The 17,809-nt window shown below is 45.6% G+C and overlaps 1 protein-coding gene across 2 annotated transcripts in view; it reads right to left on the bottom strand.

Annotated features, from left to right (window-relative positions):
* Positions 1-17,809, bottom strand: part of Slc5a11 (solute carrier family 5 member 11) — a 54,782-nt gene that overhangs the window by 28,895 nt on the left and 8,078 nt on the right. For both annotated transcript variants that reach the window (XM_075974849.1, XM_075974850.1), the window contains exons 2-6: positions 14,146-14,303; positions 11,821-11,892; positions 9,168-9,272; positions 7,802-7,861; positions 320-424 (exon numbers count right to left, since the gene is read on the bottom strand). In XM_075974849.1, the coding sequence (XP_075830964.1) occupies positions 320-424; positions 7,802-7,861; positions 9,168-9,272; positions 11,821-11,892; positions 14,146-14,280 (477 nt within the window). In that variant the 5' untranslated portion in view covers positions 14,281-14,303. The remainder of the gene's footprint in view (positions 1-319; positions 425-7,801; positions 7,862-9,167; positions 9,273-11,820; positions 11,893-14,145; positions 14,304-17,809) is intronic.

Here is a 17,809-nt window from a genome sequence, read left to right as displayed (position 1 = left end):
TACCACTCCCTGATTCTGGAGGAAGGTCACAGTCCTACCCAAGAGCAGGGGGGTGGGAGTGGTTCTTGTGTCTCTATTCAGTGACCCTACTGTCAAGCTGAGACGTATTCAAGCCAGCTTTGACAGGCATCGGGAAGGATTCCTTGCCTCTGCCTCTCCTTCCTACATGCTTCTTCCGCCCATCTTACCCCCTTCCCTCTACTTCCAACATCAAACCAGCCCCAGGGGAGGAGAAACAGATATGGAGGAAACCCTCATACACTAAGGCCAGCTTCTCACTGTGCTGCAGGAAGGTGGCCAGGCCATGTGTCCACCTTACCGAGATCTTGGTGAAGATGTAGATGAACAGATAGAGCACAGCCAGGGTGATGGAGATCCTCTTGCCCCCGAATCGTCTCCTGAGGTATTCCGGCATCGTGGTTACCTAGGAGTTAAAACAGCTTTATCAAACTCAGCTGACTTTGGGCATTTGTCTCCTCAGCCTGGCCACCAGCCCTGCCCACCTCCTCCAACCCCACAAATTTAGAAGGATGGAGCATCATCTTGGGCTTCTCCACAGCAGACTTAAGGAGGAAGAAGACTTGGAGACTTGGAAAGGGGGCAGGCTGGGTTCTGTACAGGGCTGTGCACCTAACCTAACTATTGTTTCAGGTTTATTTATTTGTGTGTGTGTGTGTGTGTGTGTGTGTGTGTGTGTGTGTGTGTGTGTGTGTGTGTGTGTGTGTGATGGGTGCACAAGTATGGAAATCGGAAGACAGCTTGCTTGCAGGAGAAGTGTGGAAGTCGGAGGATAGCTTGCAGGAGTTGACTCTCAGGTTGTTAGGTTTGGCAGCAAGCACCTTTCCTGGCTGAGCCACTTCAACCCCCCCCCGCCCCCCCGGGCATACCCCAACTACTGTGTTTATAAACATGAGGCATTCTGTTCTCCAGCCTAGTTTTACTGTATGCTGGATTTAGCTTAGTTTTCTCTATTTAAGTGAACTTATCTTTTTACCGAAATAACTTCATCCCCGCTCCCCAAAATGATTTTTTAAAAGAAGTTCTGGGAATTGAATTCTGGGCCTCTTGCATGTTAGGTAAGTGTTTTTCCCCTGAGCTAACTTCAACCCTTGAAACTTTAAATTACTACTGTAAGTGGAAATTTACAAATTTAAGGGAACCCAGAAAAATAAATATAGGGAAGAATAAAGCAATGATGTATGCCGTCTGTTCTCTTTTAGCAACTTCCTGATGCTGAGAGCCGCTCCTGGGGCCAGAGATGAGCGGATGCGCAGCTTTAACTGGACACAGCGGGGTATCAGGAGGAGGAGGGGACAACAATAGCATTCAATCGTAAGGGGACACAATGGGGCAACCTAGGGTGGGGAATTGGAGGAGGAAATGTGTATATGGTCATAACATGTCCTGTACATACATGAAATTGTCAAAGAATAATGTTCTTATTTTAAAAGAGAGGAGCTAGAGAGAACGTTGCTGAAGTGCTAAGGATACCCAGGCTGCACACGAGACTTTGCCCTCTCTGTCCCCTGATAAGATGAAATGCCCACAGTGATTGCATGTCAGTTAAGAGCAAAATATAACTCACTTCAAAACTTAAGGGGCAAAACCCACCAAGCAAGGCGGTATATGCTTGTAATCCCAGCATTCAGGAGACTGAGGCTGGAGGATTGAGAGTTTAAGGTTGTACAGTAAGACCCTGTTACCAAAAAGATAAAAACAAAACAAAAAACAGCCCTAAAAGACCTTGGAAAGAGGAGTTTCACTCCATGGTGCGGCGTAGTTGGCCCCACAAACAGCACGGAAATCACTGCAGGAATCTCCATCTGCTCATCCTCCCTTTGGAATTCTGGGACTAGAATATCCAGAAGGAAGCAATGGTGCACAGAGCGTCTTCATCCCAGAGGCACTGAGTTCTGGCAGTGCCCGGATGTGGGGATGGGAGTCTGAAGCAGAGACTGTCACTCCATGTGGGATGCTTCCGGGATGGCCGTGCTGCTGAGAACCATGATTGGGGTGCCACTCTGGGACCTCTAACCAGCGGGTGTTCTTCCACGGGTCCCAGGAGTCAGATGGGGAAGGATAGGATAATGACACTCATGGGGCATATTTCTTCATTTGGAAAGGCTGCGTTTGGTCTCATAACCTCTTCCAGAAGCTCACATGTGGAAGGCGTGGTCCCAGTCGACGGACCCAGTCAGAGAAGTGTTTGGATCCGGAGGGCTCTGACTTAGCAATGAATTCATCTCCTGATGGGTTCCTAACTTAATGATATTATCGGGAGGTGGTGGGAGCTAAGAAGACCTGTTTGGAAGGGTGGGTCACTGAAGACCTGCCTTGAGGGATAGACCTTGTCACCAGCTCCTCCCTGTCTCTCTGCTTCCTGGGGGCCATGAAGTGAACCACCTTCCCCACCATCATTCCCCTCCATGATGTTTCTTCCTTGTCATGGGTCTAAAGGAAGGGAGCCTGCTAACAAGAGATTGAAACCTCTGGAAATGTGAAAATAAACCCCACCCCTGTTTATCTCAGGTATTATGTTGCAGTGATGAAAAAATGATTAATATGGGCTGAGTGGCCATTCTGGAGACTGAGGCAGGAGGATTATCAGTTTGAAGCCGGCCTGGGCTACCTGGTAAAAACCTGACTCAAAAAAGTTAAACTAGTAACTTAATAGTAGAATCTGACTGAATGTTCTAGTGTTTTAAGTGAGATAAGTTAAATGTTTAGGCATCTTTGAATTTTTCATATTAAAACACTGGCAAACAATAAAGATAACAATAGATAGTTTTGACAGGTTTAATAAAGCTTCTCTATTCATCTCTTCTCCTCAAAAGACAAGTTGGGATTCTGACTCCCATGGATGTCCTGCATAAGTCTTCTGATTTTCTCCAAGGTAATCTCAGCAGGAAGTTTCCAGAAGTATTTTATATGAAGTTCTGACACTGTCGGAATAGTGCAAGCCTTGTACACTCTGGGACTTGAGACTTGATCAGGGAGTACAGTGGGTGCTCTGGTCCATTCAGATAAATGTACCAAGAAAAGACACTCTGGACAACCACTATCTAATCTGCCATTGACAAGACAACTGCCATCTGGGCTTGGCTCCTGAGCTAGATTCCTCTCATTGGCTCTCACTATCAGTTGACCCTGGGGTCAATGGAGGATAGCTGCTACAGGAAGTTTCTAGAGACAGGAGAAGAGGAGGAAGAGGAGGAGGAGGAAGGAAACAAAGGAGAGCTTGCTTCATTCACACACTACACAAAAAGCTTTCCAATCTTGAAGGTAGCCTTTATTCTAAAGTCCAAGCCATTCAGGAAATAGGCCAGTGAGTCAGAAAGTCTAGGCCACAGACTCCTCCGACTACAGACATAAACCACAGCCCAAGGGATCACAGAGGGACCATCCCTCTTGCTGGTGCTGAATGACTGGGCCAAAGAAATAGACACAGCAGCCAAGATAAGGTAGCACACACCCATAATCCTGGCAGGAAGATCACAGATTCAAGGTCAGCTTGAGCCAGTGCCGAGACTGTCCCAAAAGCTAACTCAAACAAGATAAGTTGAACAAAAGACACCAACCTTAGAGATTACCGCTCCAGCTCCCAGAGCTCTGGCTGACACACACACTCTCCCCTGATGGTGGAGGGTGTGGAGGGGGATCCCAGAAACTGTGTCCTCTCTCCAGATCAGATCCAGTCACCCATGCCCATGGGAACTCCCTCACCACTCTGTGACGTCACTGTCACCTGCATGAAGCTTAATGCGTGGCTCTTCACTGGATGGTCACACAGAGGAAATCACAGAGTGCACCACGGCTGCTTGGTGGCACCTGAGGGCTATGGCTCAATCTCCATGTTCATAAGCAAAGCTAGTCTCTAAGGATGCAAGTATTTGACGCTGTCCTCTAGCGTGCGGAGGTTTCAGTCTGTAAAGCGTAGTTGTATTGAAGGGCTGGGGAGGTCTCAGTCTATGAGGACCAGAGTCCAATTCTCAGAACCCATGTAAAAATGGGTGTGGAGCACACTTAGAAATCCCAGTACTGGGGAGGCAGAGACAGGATCCTGCCCCGTCAGCCTAGTCAAATTGGTGAGCCCCAGATCCCAGTAAGAATTCCTCTCTTAAAAAACTAAGGTTGTGTCAGCCCCTGAGAAACAATGCCTAAGGCTGAACTCTAGCCCCGATGTACATGTGCATAAACATGCATGTATACCACATATGTGTGCACACACATATAGGCACACACAAATAATGAAGAGATAATAAATTCTCAGTGGATAACAGCAAATGGGGAAGTTCTAGAAGATAGTATTCAGAAAAACATCTTTGGCCTTGGGAGTAGGTAAAGATTTTTGTTTCTGTTATTACACGAGAAAAGGTTTATATACTTTATAGGCCAAACTAGCCTGGAACTCGTAGCCTAGGCTTGTCTCAAACTCATGGCAATCCTCCTGCCTCAGCCTTCTGAATCTTACTATAACAGGCATGAACCATCACACCTAACTAGGAAAAGGCATTTTAAGCAAGACATTGAAATGAAAGGTGATCAATGAGACTATGCTAAGACTGACATCCGTCTATGGAGAAACTCCAGTAATTAAGTGAATGACTGGGTGTAACAAGATAGAATGCCTCCCTGACCTGTGAAAGGCCAGGGTCCATCCCCGGACACACACACGCACGCACACACAAAGGGGGGCAGCGAAAAAGACAAGCCTCGGGATAGAAATGATATTTGTAACTCCTAAGTATTCCAACAGCTTATTTCTAGAACTGACTTTGTAAACTCCAGAATTTATAAATCAATGAAACAAGTGATACAGCTTAAAAACATAAAACTGGGTGAAAGTTCTAGACGACTCTCTTTCCTTCACTCAAGGTGATCAATTCGTGAAGGCTCACAGTTTAATCTGGGCTCACTTGCTCATGGTGTTGTCTTTGATGTTGTCCCTGTCTCTTTAGACCTGAGGCGGCACCACACTGGGAGCCTATGGCCTAGAAAGGTGCCTTCCTCACTGCCAGGAAGTAAAGAGAAGAAATGGAAGAGACAGTGGTCCCACAGTCCTTTCCAAGGGCTCCACCTCTTAAATCCCTCCTCTAACGGCACCTCACTGGAGATCCAGGGTAACACTATGACCTTCAGGGGACAGTCCAGGCCCAGACTGTGTCTACAAGCTTCAGAGATGATTTTCAAATGACCAGAAAGTCATTTGAATTGACAACTAAAAGGTCAGAGGTGGCGCTGGAGTGACGGCTGTGTAGTTAGGAACTCTTACTGCTCTTGCAACAAGTTACATCGAGTGGCTTGCGACCACCTGTCGCTCCAACTCCAGGGATCTGACTCCTTGGCCTCCATGGATGCTGTATTCACACACGCACACGCACGCATGCACGCGCACACAGCTCACAGAGTTTTAACATCAGGTAATACCAAAACTTTGGCAAGGATGTTAAATACTGGACAACATGGGCTCTGAAACGCTTCGAGGGGTGCGGAGTGAAACTGCTCTGGGTGAGGGGTTGCCGCCTCATGTGAGCCTAAGATAAGTCTGGGGGCTCCCCTCACCGAAGAGTCTCACCCTCGGCATGTGTTTTCGCGCGTTAAGACTTGTGTAAGCCAGGCGTAGAAGCTACCTGCAATCCCAGGACTCAGGAGGCCGAGGCAGGAGGATTGTGAGTGGGGGGCCAGCCTAAGCAAGACCTCATCTCAAAATAACTTGGAAGAAGGTATCATTAAGGAGCATTGTCCCTCACAGCCCAGCAGAACAAACTAAAAGCCCACATGTGGCCGAACAGTTAGTTACAGGAGCTGGAGCCGACCTGCCCCACAGTGGCGAGGGCAGCGGATTCCCATCTCACCTCACTCTGTAGTTGAGGACGGCTAGCTACCCACATCCCGGTTCTACCCACACACAGCTTTAAGGCGCTACATCAGCTAAACGAAGCGACATTCTGCAGGGTGTATAACCAAAGCTGTGAGTGGCTAGGACTCAAGGGGAAGAAAGCATCTGGAAGAGAGGTTCACATCCGGATATGGTGTTCATTTTACAACTGTTTGCTAAGTGACACGCTTGTGCTTTATGGCTTTGCTGCAGGTTTGCTATGTGTTGCCATGCCTGCCTTGACTTCCAGTAAAAGCAAACTGGATGGTGGTTTACGCTCTCGGTACCGTGGCACTTACCCAGCATGGGCTCACTCTCTCCTTTGTATACTTGAAAGATGCCGCCCAAAGGATGTCTAAAAAAATTCCCAGGCATTTTATTTTATTTTTCCTTATTTTGGAGTGCTGAGCATGGAACCCAGGGCCTCATCTGTCTGGGCTTCTAAGGTACCACTGGCCGCCACCATAGTCCCAATTTCATCTTGTTAGAGAACAGAAGAGTTGCTCAGCTCTGTTTTCATCGTCCCTTTTCCTGGCCTCGTGTACCATGAAAAGATGTCCCCTCTTCATTGGAAGGCAACGTGGCTGTTGACGGGTTCACCACTACAAACAGCTACAGCATCCTGAGTTTTCTCAGATCTTTGTGGCTTTTCTCAATCTCACCCCATGCCCCCTAGCCAACCCCTCAGCAGGTGACATTGTTTTCTACTGGCCAGAAAAAAAATGGGATCCGTCAGCTGAGAACACCCGTCAATCCCCCTTCAACTCTGATGAACAACCTGCGTCTCACCATCCCCTTTCCTGCCCCCAGTCTGTCAGTTAAAATCCATCGCTTTGCAGTAGGTAAAGGTGCTTGGCAGCCCAAGTCTGACAACCTGAGATCCTCAGAACCTATGGAAAGACAGAACCAGTTCCTGAAAGTTGTCCTCTGACCTGCACAAATTCTATGGTACACATGTATTGATACTTACACACACACACACACACACACACACACACACACACACACACACACACATTCATGCTCATCACTCCCAGTCCTGTGTTGGAATACCTGAGATATTTTATGTATGCACCCTATTTTACCTATTTTGCAAGAGTTCATGAGCAGACCCAGGACCCCTTGCTCATCCAAGCCTCCTTTAGACTCTTGACAACCTCCCCAGGGGAATCCCTCTGTCCCTACACTACCACTTTTTAACTTTACATAATGTCTAATGTCCAAACTCCTCCCATTTTGTCTATTTCTAAATTTACATATTACAAAGTTAAAGTCAGCTATTGCTTGCTCAGTGGGTGGTTATGATGTCATGTGACCTGACAGAGACGAAGGCCTCAGGAACATGAGTGACAAGCGGCTGACAGTGGCATTAGAAAGCCCTTGCAAACTGCTTTCCACCAAGTCTAGGCTAGGGGTGTGGCTCAGTGTTAGCAGTCCTGACTCCATCCCCAGCAGCCAAACACACACACACACAAACATACGTAGATTTCTTGTTTGTGCAACACAATGTTGGCATTCCATCTCAGTCAGAAATAGCTTTTATAGATTTGAGCATAAAGGAAAGGAACCACTGCATCAAATACATGCATATGGATATATATGTGTGCTTGAATTTTAGCTAAAAGCAACATGTTATGGCTTATACATGTAAGGGATTGTAAGGCTTATCTTTGTGTTCTGACATTGAAAAGATGCTTTGAGGTCAGCCTCTGAGTACCCCGTGTGTGCTGAGGATACTGGGTACCAGTCAGATCTGTGTGGGATGGGGTTCCTTTGTTCTTTCTCACCTGTTACAACGTCTGTCCCCAGTGCCAGGAGACTTAATGGCTGTCAGATGGCTATCCACAGGAGGGAGGGGATGCAGGCTGGCCTCCCAAAGGTGTTCCCATGCCATATTGTGTCCCCCACTCCCTTCACACTCACCTGGCCAGCAATGTAGATGGGAAGGAAGATCCAGGCTAGCATCAGCACAGAAAACAAGCCCTGCTCAAAAGAACACAGGCAGAACACAGTCAGCTCTGCCCACACGATGGAGCCCTTCCCCTGTGTCTTGAGTTGGTCTAGCCTACACTCCGCCCCTGCATTGGTCACTTCCTTGCTGAGTGGTTCACTTTTCCTGGCTTTTATGTATTTCCATGTTTAAAATGGCAAGAGGTTAACAGCACAGGGCAGAGCGCCCGAGGCCTCAACTTCTTAGAGGATAAGACGGGGTCATTTGAGCCAAAGAATTTGAGACCAGTCTGAGCAACATAGTGAGGCCCTCAAAATAAAACAAAACAAAAACCCCAAAACAGAGAGAGAGAAGATGATAAAGTAGGAGAGAAGAAAATGGAAATAAAAGACTAAAAGACTTGGGGGACATTTAATTCTGTCTCCTAAACACAGCACTGTCCTCTTTGGTCAGTTCTGCACCCCGTTCTCTTCCCCTGCAGTGGTCACTTCTGCACCCCTTCTCTTCCCCTGCAGTGGTGGGTTATACCAAAAGGGAGCTGAGGATTCTGGGAGAGTTACCACAGGTCTCAAGAGCCATCTTCCTCCCGTATGAATTAGACATCAGAGGGCCTCACTAGATTGCTTCAGGAGAATCGGCCCAATGGTACTGAAGGAACAATTAACCTATGCCAGCATCTCCTCTGCACCCTTCACAGTTAGGAGTTCAATCAATACATGTAGCATGTGGATGCTACATGGCAGGGACCCATGGTTACTCCCTAATGTATCCAGGAAGTCCAGAAAAGTCAAGTAGCTTGACCAAGGTCGCAGTGCTTACAAGCATGAATGCTGAGGCCACCTAGTCCTAGCCTGGAGGCGCGACTCCTACCGTGTGAGTGTATGTGACAAAGGTGTCTGTAAAAACTGTAAAAGTGCTCATGATTGTAAATAAAAACCACATGCAGGAGAAGGCACTCTGAGAGGCCTGATAGGACATCTCCGTGTCTTTAGGGACATGAGGGGCACATCCTACTGAGCACTTTGTTCCAGTAATGGTCAACTGACACTTAAAATATACAGCTATGCCTCCTGTCACCCGCCACCTGCCATTTTTTACTTCTCCGAGGAAGCATCCTGAGCTCTCACCTCTTGATTTTGGGGGTTGTGGCCCAATGGGTCCCCACCAAGCAGATACAGAGAGATCCACATAAATTTTGTTGGCTAGGAGTACATTTAAAACCTCCTGTTTGCTGAACTAAAAATGCCATTTCACGTTTAAAGTGGCAAGCATTCCCACACCTCCCCAGGGTTCTACTGCGGAACAAAGGGGAGATGTCCGTATCACGGCAAAACTCACGTTAAGCTCATAGGCAGCAACAGAAATGCCCACAGCAGCACCGGACCCTGCTAGGCCAATGAAGTGTCCGCTTCCAACATTGCTGGCGAACAAGGATGCACCTACCTGTGTGGAGACAAATGGGAAAGGTCCTGGAGCTGGACTTGGGAAATTGTCCCTATTCCTAGTTTGAACCATTCTTCAAAGAGACCAAGACAGGTGGGGAAATAGAGAATGTTGGACCATTCTATCCTACATGCCATATGTGTGTAGGGCACAGCTTGAACAACTGTGTGTAGCATCCATGATGGACAGGATTCCTGCTAAATACTTCATAACGCAAACCAGCTCTGCTTTCCAACTCAACAACATGTGCATGCATGTGTGTGTGCACCTGTATGTGTGTGTATGTGTGTGTACGTGTGTTTGACAGACAGTGCTCACTCTCCTTTCAATCTGAAGATGTCATAGAGGTAAGAACTCTCTAGTGATTGGCGGCTTTGCTTTTCTGGTCTTCAGCCTGTGGGTTCTTAATAATCATGCTACACTGGAGCTCAGGCAGTGCAGCAGTCTACCCTAGCCGTGGTGATGGTACAACGATGAACTTGAGATGTAATCAGAGATAAAACATTTCCCAGGGATGCTGTCAGGAAATAAAACATTTCCCATGCTAGCCTGGGCCTGGAGAGGGTGAACAGTCTGGAGTGGTGTTTTCCATGAAGTTGGAATTGTTTGTCTATTGAGATATTACAGTAGGAGAGTGATGTGGGATTCCCCTCTATATAGTGTGAATATGTTTTATTACCATTGGTTAATAAAAAAGCTGTTCGAGTCAATGGCTTAGCAGAGTAAACCCAGGCAGGAAATCTGAACAGAGATAGAAGAGAGAGTAGGCAGAGTCAAGGAGATACCATGTAGTTGCCTAAGGAGAAAGATTCAGCAGACAGAACCTTACCCAGTAAGCCACAGCCTCATGGCAATGCACATATTAACAGAAATGGGTTAATTTAAGATGTAAGAGTTAGTTAATAAGAAGCCCAAGCTAATAGGCCAAACTGTGTTGTAATTAATATAGTTTCTGTGTGATTATTCGGGTCTTGGTGGCCTGGAAATGAACAAGCAGTCTCTGTTTACAAATGGTGCCCAATAGGGTCAACTATATCCACATAAAAACTAAGAGGTCTTGGGAAGGAATTGTAGACACAAAAGAACAGAGTTAAGCATAGCTTCTTAGTAGCCACATTTTTTAAAAATAGACTCTGTTTGCTGGCAGTGAACAGAGGTGCGGCTCCTTTAAGATGAGCATCAAAAAGGTTCTTTATAGAGTTTGTTAGCCATTTGGGCAAGAAACTGCTCTTGCCTGGACTGCTTGATGGTATGCTGTATGAAGTGGATATGCAGGACCCACAGAAAAATGACTGCTGAAGTTGCCTAAAGAGGGTGAGACAGTTCTTCGGGGTTCCTGCTTCATGATAGAGTCTGCCAGACATTCTGCAGGACACAAAAGAAAGTAACTGACAAACTGCCAATATAGGCAAAGCAGTCTTTCAAATTTCCCGCTTCATGGAAAAATCTACCAGCTACTGTAGGCTGAAGATGGGTGCCCCAATGTTAGAGAAGAACTTTGGGTGACTGACCAAACAGCCAAATGTCTCTGTCAATACTAGAGTTTTGGAAGTTGCTTACAATGCGCTTCCTGTTTACTTAGGTAATATTATATCCTTCTGGGGTCTTTGAACAGTTGAAAACAGATAGTTATAGTTTTCCTTAGTTATAATAAAAGATAAATTAGATATAAAACTTTAGATTCACAAAGAAATATTTTAACTGCAATTCTTGCTTGATACCTGTTTTGTTATATGTAATTTTACTATGTTAAAGTTAAAAGTTTCCTTTTTATTTAGACAGAAAAGGGGAGATTATATGAGAGTCCCCTTTGTATACTGTGAATATATTTTATTGCCATTGGTTAATAAAGAAGCTGTTTCAGCCAATGGCTTAGCAGAGTAAAGCCAGGCAGGAAGTCTGAACAGAGGTAGAGAGAGAAAGAGTAGGCAGAGCCAAGGAGATGCCATGTAGCGGCCTAAGGAGAAAGACTCAGAAGACAGAACCTTACCCAGTAAGCCACAGCCTCATGGCGATACACAGATGAATAGAAATGGGTTAATTTAAGATGTAAGAGTTAGTTAATAAGAAGCCTGAGCTAATAGGCCAAACAATGTTGTAATTACTATAGTTTCTGTGTGATTATTCAGGTCTGGGCAGCTGGGAAATGAACGAGCAGTCTCCGTTTACAGGAGAGAAGACAAAGCAGACAAGTGACAGATGATGGATGGATTGAGGGATGGATAGATGAAGGTAGATGGCAGATCAATAGATGGTGGAGGGATATTTTGAGAAACTAGGTCAGCAGATTGTGGTAATATTGATAAATTGGGCCTCTGCAACCATCCTAGAGGTGCACTGATGGGTTCTTTTGTGTAAATAAATTTGAATTGGAGCAAGACTTTCTTTAGCTTTCACTCCAACCTGAAGACAATATGGAGCAAAACAATGGCAGGGCTTGAAGAGTCTTTGAGGGATGACTGGATTGGGAAGCAGAGCCTTGTGCAAACGCCCACCACAGAACTCCTCCCAGTCTGCCAAGTGAGGAACGCAACCAGAGACCACTTACAGGCCACCACACCATGTTGCCTCCAGCCAGGAAGTAACCCTTCACTGTGTCCCTCTTGGTCTTCACCGTGGACTGCAAGGAAGGAGAGGGCTGGTGAGGAGAACGCCAGTGCTCAGGCATCCGAAGAGGCTGGGGACTGTGAATGGGGAGGCCATGGAGCGAGATTCATTTTGTCTGACTGAAACTTCGATGTGAATGTCTTAAGGCGACCTCAGACCTCATCTCTGGCCAGTGCCACCCTGCCAGTCCCCACGTCACTTGTTTTTGTTGTTGCTGCTGCTGGTGTTTTGTTTGGTTGGTTTTTTGTTGGTTTGGTTTGGTTTGGTTTTGGGTTTGGTTTGTTGAGACAGGGTTTCTCTGGCTTTAGATTCTGTCATGGAAGTCGCTTTGAAGACCAAGCTGGCCTCAAACTCAGAGTTCCACCTGCCTCTGCCTCCCAAGTTCTGGGATTAAAGGTGTGTGCCACCACCACCCGGCTCACATGTTTGTGATAACCTACAGGATCCTCTAGACGTCTGAGCTGCAGATCAGTGGCTTGCCAGTGGCAGCTAATAATGGATTTCATTGTTTTAGTGTTCTAGAAAATGTTTCTGTAAGGTCTTTCACAAGCGCCAGCTCAGATACATTTAAAATAATTATATTTTAAATAAATTAATTAGGAACTGTAATGAAAAGTTACAGCTGTGAATTACATTTTTTATTTTAAATTTTGAGATGAGTTTGCAATGTAGCCCTGGCTGACCTGGAATTCACTATGTAGAGCAGGCTGGCAAAAATGAAATCAACGCACTGTTACTAAGAGTGAGCAGGCTGGCATACATCACTGCTGAGTGTGCAGACTAATGCCAGCCCAAGGAAGGCATGCCGGTGGCAGGAGGATCACAAATTTGAAGCTAGACTGGGTTATGTAGCAAGACATTGGCTACAAAGTACATATAATTTGTTCTGATTTGCTTTTAAACCTGGAAGAGTACATTAGTGAACAGTATGTCAAATGCTCACAAGTTAATAATAGTGGTCACCTATGAAGGGAATGGTCTCAGTGGGACTTTATGTGCTATTTATTAAACTACTATTAATTTTGAACCATGTGACTATAGCTATATTACCATAAAAATGAACATATATACATGCATATACTTATATACATACAACACTCATATATACGTGTGTGTATATGAGAGCATAGGCTTCAAAGTAAAGGAAGTGCAGATTCTAGCTTCAAGTCTCATAATTTAGTATCAGACTAAAGAATCTAAATTCTGGCCAGGTGGTGGTGGCTCAGGAGGCAGAGGCAGGCAGATCTCTGTGAGTTCGAAGCCAGCCTGGTCTACAAAAGCTACTTCCAGGACAGGCTCCAAAGCTACAGAGAAACCCTGTCTTGAAACAAACAAACAAACAAACAAAAAACAAAAAAAAAATCTAAATTCTTTGGACCTAGGTTTCTTTAGTTTGTAAAATGATATAAGATCTTCCTTGAGGTGGGGCTGGAAAGATGACTCAGAGGTTAAGAGCACTGAATAAATTCAATTCCCAGCACCCACATGGCAACTCAACACCATCTGTAATGAGATCTGGTTCCCTCTTATGACCTGTAGGCATACATGCAATATATATATATATATATATATATATATATATATATATATATATATATATATATGTATATGTATATATATACATATATATATATAATTTTTTTTAAAAAAGATCTTCATTGAGGGGCTGGAGAGACAACTAAGTGATTAAAAGTGCATATGGTTCTCTCAGAGGTCCAGAATTTTGTTCCCAGCACACACATCAACTGACCCACAACCCTCTGTAACTCAGGGGACCCCACACTCTCTTCTGGTCTCTTCTGACTTCTGTGGGTATGATCATATATGCACATGTGCATAGAGTAAGACAAATACTGGTTTTCTAAAAAGAGACCTTCCTTGCAAATTACCCAAAATAACAAGTGAACATGCATTGACTTACTGACCAACACAGTTGATATACAGTGCATTTAAGAAAAAAGAATTCCCGAACCTCCCGTATTCTAACTCCTGACTTGTACTCCAGGCACTCCACATATTTGGGGGGATTTTTTTTTCTTGAAACAGAGTTTCACTGTGTATCCCTGACTGGTCTGAAATTTGTTATATAGGCCAGTCTGGCCTTGAACTCACAGAGATCACTTGCCTCCACATACTTCAAGTTCTAATTGCTGTAGTTTATTTCTTCCTCTCTCAGTATCTTGTTTTCCCAAAGGATAGGATTTATTTTGGAGTTGGACCAGATATTCCCTCCTCGCCCCATCTCTCACCTCATCTCCTGGCTTACCCATAATCCAACAGCCAGGACAAAGAGGAAGTACAGAACCAGGACAGCGATGTCCCCGGGCTCCAGATTCTTCTGGGGAAAAGCCTCCAGGGCATCAGACTGTGGAGGCTGAGGGCTGAGGATGCCACTCTCCATGGTGCTGAACGAACGTCCCAGTCCTGGGGAGAGCAAAGCAGTTAGATTCCAGATCCCAGAGCCCCTTCCCTCACTCCATCTGTGGCTTCCCCCCATGAAGCAGCAGCAACAACTACAAAGATCTACCTGCATGGAAGTGTGGTGGAGCCAGCTTCAGGAAGTCAGGTCCATCCCCCCACACACCATTACCATCCACCCACCCTTCCACCCACCTAGAAAACACAAAGAAGGTGCTCACATTGCTACAGTTGATTTCTTTGTTTGGTTTTGCTAACAATTCAACTTCTTGCTCAGCAAAATATAAAGAACAAACAATTCAAAGAGTACAGACAACACTGGGCAGGTTAGTCATCCCAGAACTCTAGAGATTGAGCCAAAAGGATTACTGGGTGTGAGGCTAACCTGGGCTAAATAGCACAATGCTGTTAAAAAGAGAATAAGATACATAAAGTCCCAGCATGCTTTTTGTCTCAGTCTGGTTTCTGTTGCTGTGGCAAACACCATGACCAAAAGCAACTTGGAAAAGAGTTTATCTTGTCTTTCATGCTACGGTCCATGACTGAGGAAAGAAAAGTCAGATGCTCAGTGCAGGAACAGAAGTAGAGACCATGGAGGAACACTGCTTACTGGCTTGCTCCTTCCTAGGTTCATGTTGCCCTACCTTTGTTATACAGTCCAGGCCTACCTCCCAGGGACGGCCCTGCCCACAGCGACTGGGCTTTCCCATGTCAGTTAGCAAATATCTTGTATGACCATGGGCTAATCCAGTGGAGATAATTCCTCAGCTGAGCTTCTCTCTTTCCAGGTATCTTAGTTTGCTTTCTCAGCTGTAATAAACACCATGACCAAATGCAACTTGGTAAGTAAAGGGTTTTTTTGGCTTACACTTCCATGTCACAGGCCATCACCAAGGGAGGTCAGGACAGGAACTCATGCAAGGACCTGAAGGCAGGAGTTGTTGCAGAGGCCATAAGCGGTGCTGCTTCCTGGCTTGCTCAGACTTCTTTCTTAGATCACCCAGGACTGCTTACCTAGGGTGGCATTGTCCATAGTGGTCTGGACCCTTCCACAACAACCATTAGTCAGGAAAATGTCCCACAGACTTGCCCCAGGGCCAATCTGATGAAGACAATGCCTCAGCTGAAAGTCCCTCTTCTTACATATGTCTAAATTTGTGTTGAAAAGACAAAAAAGAAAAAAAAACAGTCTGCACACTCTTCTACTTGGTAAGCATGTAGTTTACAGTGAGTAAAATGGGAAGAGTTGGCCAGACACAGCAGTCTTGTTCTAACACTGCATCTGCCCATTAATTGCAAGCATTTGGGGGTGGGGGTTGTAGATCAGGCTGGCCTCGAACTCACAAAGATCCACCTGTCTCTGCCTCCCGAGTGCTGGGATTAAAGGTGTGTGCCACCACCGCTCGGCCTAATTGCATACATTTAATATACACCCATTACAGCAGCTGCGGCCTGCTTGGACTCCCTCTAAGTGTTTTCTACCCTGCAAAGCCATCACTTTCGTTATCATCCTCATTTTGTAGAAGGAATTAGAAGTGTTAACTAGCTTGCCCAGGTAACACAGCTCAAGTGGAAGGATTCGGATTTGAACCTGAATAACCTTGCTCCAGAATCCATGCTTTCAACTACTATTAGAAACCATTTCTCTGGAGATTGCTCTTCTGTGGACATTTTAAGAGAGTCCTTTGATAGCCAGAATAATGACCCCAAAGGTATGTACATTTAATCTCCAGAACCTGTGACTGTGTGGTGTTCACAGAGAGAAATAAGACCGCTACCCAGCTGACCTTAAAATTTGCAAGTACCTCGGAGCATCTAATACAATCACAAATGACAGCGAATCAGAGGGGCCAGAGGTGACAGCCTTAGAAGTGTGCAGTTTGGCATTGCCGGCTTTGGACACGGGATGAAGGGGCCCTGAACCAAAGAATGCAGGTGGCTTCTAGAAGCTGACAAAGCAAATGAGAAGACTGGCCCAAGGCCTCCAGAAAGAACTCAGCTCTGCTGAGGCCTGTGTGTGTGTGGTGGAGGGTGTGCAAGTCATATGTGTGTGCCTGTGTGTGGTAGAAGGTATGCAGGCTGTGGATGGGCCTATGTGTGTGTCACTGCACAGACCTGGTGTGTGTGTGGGGGATGCAGAAGTCAGCATTAGGTGTCTTCATTTTGGGGCTTTCCACCTTATTTTTTGAGATAAGGTCTCTCAATGAACATGGAGCTGACCCAGTGCCTAGACTGGCTACCCAGAAAGCCCCAGGGATCTGCCTGTCTCTGACCTTCTCAGAGCTTACAGATATTACGTACATTATATGCATTACAGGCATGCAGCACACAGCTTTATAGAGGGGGACTGGGGATCTGAACTCAGGTCTTCATGCTTGTACATCAAGTACTTTGCTCATTGAGCTGTCTCCCCAGTCTTTGCTGACAACTAGATTTGAGCCCAGTAAGGCCCATCTAGCACTTTGAACTCAAGATAATAAGAGTGGATTGTTTTAGCCACTGAGTCTGGGATAACAGGCTGCAGCAACCATGAGAAACCAGCAAAATCCCTTAGGTGGTTCTAACTGGGGCATGGGCATAATTATGCCATTCCCTATAAACTGTGGGGTAAGGAGTGGCCAGCCCTGACAGTCCCTGGTGTGCAGTCCTGTACTGGAACTAATTCCCCAAAGACAGTGACAGTCTATGACAAATGGAGAGACTCAGACAAACCAGATCTTTAAAGAATCCAAGTTCTTGCCCAAGCAGTGGTGGCACTCACCTTTAATCCCAGCACTCAGGAAGCAGAGGCAGGCAGATCTCTGTGAATTCAAGGCTAACCTGGTCTACAGAGTGAGTTCCAGGATAGCCAGAGCTACGTACAGAGAAACCCTGTCTCAAAGAAACAAACAAGTAAAATGTTAAGAATTTAAGCTCTGGGGCTGGGGGTGGTCACTGGTAAAGTGCTTTCCATATGAGCGTGAGGGCCCGAGTTTGATCCTCAGTATTGCAGTGAAACACACAACAAAACAAAAACTGGGATTAGTAATCCGATCTTGTCATCTAGGCTCTTGGGAGGCAGAAACAGGAAAGTCTCTGGGGCTCGCAGGCCAGTCAGGCTAGCCTAATTGTGAGACACAGATCCCAGTGAGATGCCATCTCAAAAAAGCAAGGTGTGTGGTCTTCAAAGAGAGACTTTTGGAGTTGATCCAACTTGACTTCTAGCATCCACTTGCATGTGCACTCAAGTGTACACATACTTGCATACATGACCTTGTATATGCACCAGAGGGAAGAGGGAGGGAGGAGGGAAGACGGAGGAAAGGGAAAGAGGGAGAGAGGGAAAGAGAATGAAAGAAAGAAAGAAGGAAGGAAGAAAGAAAGGAAGGAAGGAAGGAAAGAAAGAAAAACAAATTTACAACTGAGCTATCGCTATCACTATGGTAACCATGCTTCTAATTTAAGAAAAAATCTTAGGAAAAATATTGTAGAAGATATTATGAATAATAAAAACAAGTACATGGCTGAGTATG

Source organism: Microtus pennsylvanicus, chromosome 5, assembly GCF_037038515.1.
Source record: "Microtus pennsylvanicus isolate mMicPen1 chromosome 5, mMicPen1.hap1, whole genome shotgun sequence".
Classification (NCBI taxonomy): domain Eukaryota; kingdom Metazoa; phylum Chordata; class Mammalia; order Rodentia; family Cricetidae; genus Microtus; species Microtus pennsylvanicus.
Note: the sequence above shows the minus strand (reverse complement) of the source record. Positions and strands in the feature narration are given on the sequence as shown.